This window comes from Populus nigra, chromosome 15, assembly GCF_951802175.1.
Source record: "Populus nigra chromosome 15, ddPopNigr1.1, whole genome shotgun sequence".
In the NCBI taxonomy this organism is placed as follows: domain Eukaryota; kingdom Viridiplantae; phylum Streptophyta; class Magnoliopsida; order Malpighiales; family Salicaceae; genus Populus; species Populus nigra.
The window spans coordinates 3,838,008-3,844,690 of NC_084866.1; the positions used below are offsets into that span (position 1 = coordinate 3,838,008).

Here is a 6,683-nt window from a genome sequence, read left to right on the forward strand (position 1 = left end):
CTCATAGCCTGATCATAGGCATATAGTGAAAAGAACAGCTCCATCGATCTACTTGTAACTTACTCCCTTTCTCACATAAAAGTACTCTTGATTGTCACTTAAAAATGGAAGCTGGGGATAGTTTTGGATCATGCTGGCCAACAAAACAATCCACCCACCCAGCTGCCATCCAACCACGAAGAAGAGTTTTCCAGTGGGATATCCACTTACTTGGTACTGTAGGATATAGCAGGCATGGACTATTCCCACTGAGACATTTTAGGTCATGCGCATGATACCAGTGTGAAAGAAGATATTCAAAAATACCTAAATTATACTATCCATATGCAGATTTATTGGTGATTGCATACATTCTTTGATTCGGTCTCTTTATGATTTTATTTTTTAAAACCTCCAGATTCGTAGAATATCAGAAGAGTTTTATAACAGGACAAATGCAAATAGGCCTGCTAAAAAAAAGCTGGATGTCGAGCACCCCTGTAGCTAGATAAAGCGGTTTAATTAGAAGTACACTAGATATTACTCGTATCTGAAGATTTAAAAACAAATAAACTTAAAAAGATAAGAAGGATAGCCAAATTCTCAGGGCAACGATCTTTGGATCCAAGCATTTTTACGTTGGTGTAAATTACTGTATGTTTGCAATATGTTGTAGTAGTTCTATTAACATTACTAAGCTCCATACCCCTAAAAGATTTTTCGTTTGAACCTTTTCTTAAACAAAAAAAAAAACAAATACTGTATGTTATTTTCACTAAAAAAGAAAGTGCTGAATTGGGATAAAGTAAGTATATGATCTTTCTTATGAAGAATTATATGTTTTTGTACTAGAATTTTTTTTATCAAAAATTCAATTGAAATCATCATTTTGAGTTTTTTATTTTTTTTTACCATTTCTCCTGTAAGTGTCCTTGCAATTCTTTAAGCAACATCATGTTATTGAAGAATTTTTCCCTTAAAGGTGCTTCTGATAAACTACATTTTAGTCTATGTACTTTGGTAATGTTTCACTTCAATCCCTACTTCCTGACTACTTTTTCTTTGTTTTAATTGGGTAAATTAAAAAATTAGCATTTAAAATGCAAATAAATAGAGAAATTCATCAGAATAAAAACAAATTTGTTGAACTAACACATTTATAAATGTTGCAATTGAAAAGTGCAATAAAATTTTCAATTGATATGACAGATCATTACCACAATAATTATTTAAATTCATGCTTAACCAGTCAACCATTCATTTAACTACTACACCAATTCATAAGAAAAATTATAAAATTGTCAAAACTAAGGCTCAAGGTTAGATTTTTTAAATCTAAAGATCCGTTGATAAAAAAATTAGCCTTCAAAAACTCTTGTAAAAACTTGAGCGTGATCTAACAATCAGATCAAAAGTTATGGTCCTTTTAAGCTATCATCTGATCTGGTGCAACCAAACCTCCTCTTGAATCTAAATTTTTTTTATTGGTCCACAAGTGCATCTGTTAGGCTATTTACGTAATTTATTTAGAACAGATCCTTATAATCACTCGTAAAAACTAATATGTTTTTAAGATTTTAATTGGAGTATATTTTTTTATTTGCAGGTTGGAGAAAAATATATATATTTACTTATAAAATATATTTGAAAAAAAATTAATTTATAAAATTATGATTTTAAATGAAAATATTAACTAATTATACAGCTATATCAAATCGGTCATGTTTAAATGTTGTTATTTTAAAACACAATAGTTATTATATAACTCTTAAAAATAATAATATTTAGTAAATATTACATTTAAAAAACATAATGAGATGAAATTGTATTATTTTTCTGAAGTTTTTCAAATAATATTATTTTGGCAAATCTTTTAATTTATTTTCCAAATCCATTTCAATTGGAAAAATCCCCCCCCCCCCTTTTATATGTTCTGTTCCTCTCTCTTTCTTTTATGGTCAATCAATTGTGTCGCGTCCTCGGGAATCGGTGTCAGTGCTGCGTTCGCATTGGAGGGTTGAGTCATAATCATTAGTCATAAAGCACTGCATGCCATGATGATGCAGGTGAAAAAAAGAGAAGATAATTGAATCAAAAGACACTTTATCAGTTGGCCTGTGAAAGAAATTAAAAAGACCCTTTATAAAGAGGTTACAGTTCATCAATTCATATAATGGGATTTTTTATATGTACACTTTTACACTCATAGTAGTATGTAGTGTTCGTCAAACATACCATCAAACAAAACATTTGAGTAACAATCATATTAGAAATCGCAGAAAGAAAAAAGAAGAGGAGGAAGAAGAAGAAACCTGAACAGAAATTAATCAGGAGGTAAGTTAATTAAAATACTAAAAAAGGGAAGAAAACTTCAGGCCTAATACACAAGAACTTGTCTTCGAAGCAGACTCTAGGGTTTTCGATACTTCATTTGCACGTGGTCGTGCAGTGGGCTCGGTAGCTGTGCATTGTAGAGCCAAATTCATCGTCTCGACCATCTCATTCTCATTAATCGATGCATTCCTTCTTATCATTGGATCAATCCACATATCTAGATGACAATCCGAGTAGCAATAACGGGCCCACTTGACGATGCTCTCGTGCACGCCAAATTCAGCATCCGCCGGGCCTTTTCCGGTTAATAATTCAATAAGGACGAGACCAAATCCATACATGTCGCTCTTCTCAGAGATGTCTTTAGTTTCTCTGGTTTCTACAAGACGGAAGTAATATAACCCAATGTTAAGTTTATGGTGTACATGCATGGACATAAAGCAAGACCATGCATTAGCCAAGGTTCAATGGATTACACATGCAAATTGATTTTTTTTTCTATTGAAGATATATCAGCATGCAGATTCTTTTAATATTATCACATCTTTGCCAAAGAAGAATGGCTAGCATTTGTCATATATATTAATTAGAAGGTCTCAAAGTGCCCCACATTTTCATAAACAATCCAATTAATCTGATAAGTTTTCTGAAGTGTAGGCTTAGAAAATAGTAAACTAGTACTAATAATGTAGTTTTACCTGACGACACTAATAATTTAAGGTTGACGCGTGCATGGACAGAACCTTTTAGCATGCCCATAGAGCATAATTGGACTTTTGTTTAATCACATACCTATGACTGCTAGATTCTTATTGGTCAACTAAAGTAAAACAAAGAAGTAAAACTTACTATTATTCTGACAAATGTATACCTCTGTAATTATTCCTAATGTTTGGATTCCCATTGAGATACAATTAATTACCATTGGTAGCAAGGAGAGAAATAGACCAGTTACCTGGAGCAACATAAGCTGAAGAAATGAAGCACTTGGTGTTGTCGATGCAAAGCGAGCCGGGAAGGCTTACTATGAGATGCGGTTCATATTTTCCATCAACGATAATTTTTCCTGGTGACAAGTAACCAACAAGAACTCTCGGTGAACAATAACAATGCAAGAATCGGAGGGCTTTTGCGATCCCGATTGCAATTTGTTGCCGTCGTTCCCAACTTAAATTCCGAAGAACTTCACTCAATTGTTTTCCATCTATGTATTCATGCACAACATATGCACCCTTGTTGGACCGGCATAATCCAAATAACTTGACAATGTTAGGATGCTGGAGCTTGCCAAGTTCAGCAACTTCGGACGGCGGAATTGAGTTCACATCATTCGTTTTCTTTAGGATAAACTGCATGTCGTTTGTAATGGACTTCCCTTTGTATGAAGCTCCTTCTTTGCCTCTAGATATCAAATTTTCTTCTTTCAGGGACATTATAATATCCTCAATTGCTATCGATCTCGAGACCTTAGAATTGAATAATAGCAGCTCCCATGTCCCGTCCTCATTTTCGACTCTTTTGAGTTCCGAATTCCTTTTTCCTCGAATGAATACAAATCCAGAAGCAACTAGAGCAAGCAACACTAGAGCGCCAAGACTACAGGCAACATAAAACCACCACAGAGGACTCTTCACCCTTCTGCATGGAGGCAAGCCGCTAGTCTTATCACCGCCGCAAAGCTCATTTCCTGCAACAGCACTTGCATTTATGGCAAGAAATGCTCCTGTGGAGGGTAAACTACCATGGAAATGATTATGAGAGATGTTCACTTGAACAAGGGATTCTTCTTTTCCCAAATTGGCTGGTACTTCCCCGGATAGTTCATTGTATGACAAATCAAGCTGACCGAGAACTGGCATTTCAGCGAAACTAGCAGGGATTTGGCCACTGAGCGTATTCTGACTAAGGTCTAAACTCACAAGCTTTTCGCATGAAGATAGCTCGTCTGGGATTTCACCAGAGAGCTTGTTTTTGCTTAGATTTAGTTGCATTAGCTCTGATAAGCTCCCAAACTTATTCGGAATAGCACCTGAGAATTGATTATGAGACAGGTCCAAATTCTCAAGATTGTCGCTGCCGAACGAGTCTGGCAAGCCCCCAAAAAAACTGTTTCTTGCCAAACTCAGCATTTGAAGTGAAGGCATCTCCCATTTTCTCGAGTCAATCCTGCCCAAAAGTTTGTTAGCAGAGATGTCCAAGAAGTACACAAGTGGAAGTTTGGTGAATTCTGATGATAATTCACCAGACAGGCTGTTATCTTGGAGGCGTATCCGCCGCATGCTTTTGCAAGCACTCAAACTCTTTGGTATTTCACCTTCAAGAGAATTGGAGAAGATGATGAGCTTAAAGAGATTCCCAGAACTGCATAACCCTTCAGGTATTCTTCCAGAGAGAGAATTGGTGGAAAGGTCTAAGACAGTGAGATTGTTATGTTTTCCAAGATCTTTTGGAATCTCACCAGATAACTTGTTAGACCAAAGTTGAAGAACTTGAAGACGAGGCAAGGAGCTTAAAGCGACGGGGATTTTCCCAGTGAAGTGGTTGGAGAAAAGATGAAGAATCTCCAAATTTTTCAACTGAATAATGAGTTCTGGGATCTCACCTGATAAAAAATTATCACTAAGATCAAGTGAAATCAACTTCGTGAGACCAAAAATAGATTTAGGAATAGGACCAGTAAATTTATTTTGGTAGAGAAAGAGGTATTGAAGATCAGTGAGGTTTCCTAGAGATGATGGGATTTGTCCAATGAGATTGTTGTAGACAAGATCAAGATGATTCAAAGAAATTAACTGGCCTATTTCTGTAGGAATTTCACCAGAAAGATTGTTATAGCCCAAGTAAATCAACTTCAAGCTTCTCATTTGGCCTAATTCATGTGGAATTTGGCCAACTAATTGATTAGACGCCAAAGTAAAGACCTTCAAACTTGTCAACTTTGTTATCGAGGGAGGAATTTTACCCACCAAAGCATTGCCACCAAGATCAAGAAATTTTAGACTAAAAAAGGATCCTATTTCTTGAGGAATTTTCCCGGACAGCATGTTATTGGATAGATCTAATGTTTCCAGGAGGGGAATTGAGCCACTTGGTATTGGGCCAGTGAAATTATTGTTGCTAAGATTGAGGTACCTAAGTGACGAGCTAAGGAATGTATCATCAGGAAGTTTACCAGAAAGCTGATTGCTTGAGAGATCAATAGTTTGAATATATGGGAAATGGAAGATTAAAGAGGAAATTTTTCCAGAGATGTTTTTCCCTGAGATCTCAATCCCACTAATGCGAGAGGAGTTTGTGCAAGTGATTCCTAGCCAATTGCAAAAAGTGGCAGAGGTATTCCAGTTTGAGAGATACTTGGAAGGGTCATTGAGTGAAGATTTGAAAGACAAGAGAAGCTCAAGTTCCTGATTCTCTGCATGCAACATCCGAGAATTCAAGAACAAGAACAAGAGCATGAACAACAACATTGGACATGGTTGAGGCCCTTTTGTGGATTCCATTGATGACAAAATCTCTCCCCCTTGGTCCAAAAGAAGGTGTTTGTCTTAGTCCCTCGGATCTGAAGCTGCTAACATGTCATGAAAAGCACATATCAACACAGCTTTCTATATGGTATCCTTATTTTTCTTGGAAGTGCATATAAAATGTATATTTATCAAAACTAACAGAAACAAAAACAAACAACTCAAAAATGAATCAGAAGGTTTTTCACTAAAAACAAGAAGAGCATGAACTTACTGTTTTTGCATGCATGTACTGTGGTTGAACCAATTCCACTCCTATACCCTGTGCCAAATTATAGCCAAGCAAAATTAGATGACAAATGAATTACTGGATGAAAAGAAAAACCATATATACTCTGCCTGAAGGAAAAAAAAAATCTTAAATCCAATGAAACTAATTTGAAGATGTCCTAGTTCACCTATGAAAAAAGTGTTATAACAACCTTTTTATCATAATATAAGCAAGAGAAGAACCATAGAACTTAGGTAAAATGTCTAGTGACGTACCAAAATATCATCATTAGAGCACAGTAAAATTCAAAGATTAGCAACAATTTGTTCAAAACAAATTACTTGGATCGAAAGAGTAGAGTAGGAAAGGAAATACTGAGAAACTATAACTGTAGCGCATATATAGTGAGTAAGATGGAGGCTGAGAGGAATAAGGAGATTTTGAGTTCATAAATAGGAGAGTTTAGTAAATAAATGAATTGGAGTTATAATTACAAAAGTGCACCTTGATTTTCTTTGAAGAGTGTTTGAACACGGACGGTTGAAAGAGAAATAGGGACAGATGTTGGAAAAGCTTTTAGTTTTGTCGGATATTACCAAAATACTCTTTTGACTGATGACAGTGGTAATGATTTC

General features: G+C 35.6%; 1 protein-coding gene across 2 annotated transcripts; it reads right to left on the reverse strand.

Annotated features, from left to right (window-relative positions):
- Positions 1-2,097: 2,097 nt before the first annotated feature.
- On the reverse strand, positions 2,098-6,480 carry LOC133673853 (leucine-rich repeat receptor-like serine/threonine-protein kinase SKM1). 2 transcript variants are annotated; one of them, XM_062094763.1, is made up of 4 exons: positions 6,324-6,480; positions 6,052-6,099; positions 3,269-5,878; positions 2,098-2,692 (listed from the first exon to the last, which is right to left on the reverse strand). In XM_062094763.1, exons 3-4 carry the CDS (start codon positions 5,811-5,813, stop codon positions 2,331-2,333), a joined length of 2,907 nt encoding a protein of 968 aa, XP_061950747.1. In that variant the 5' UTR covers positions 5,814-5,878; positions 6,052-6,099; positions 6,324-6,480; the 3' UTR covers positions 2,098-2,330. The 2 variants fall into 2 exon arrangements, with proteins under 2 accessions (XP_061950747.1, XP_061950748.1); XM_062094764.1 differs by having other exon boundaries at positions 3,269-5,881.
- Positions 6,481-6,683: the final 203 nt, after the last annotated feature.

Excerpts from the sequence above, each read along its gene's own strand:
- LOC133673853 (XM_062094763.1), bottom strand. The coding sequence starts at position 5,813 with ATGGAATCCACAAAAGGGCCTCAACCATGTCCAATGTTGTTGTTCATG. Across the intron at positions 2,693-3,268 it reads TTCAGCTTATGTTGCTCCAG|AAACCAGAGAAACTAAAGAC; the intron begins GTAACTGGTCTA and ends TCCGTCTTGTAG.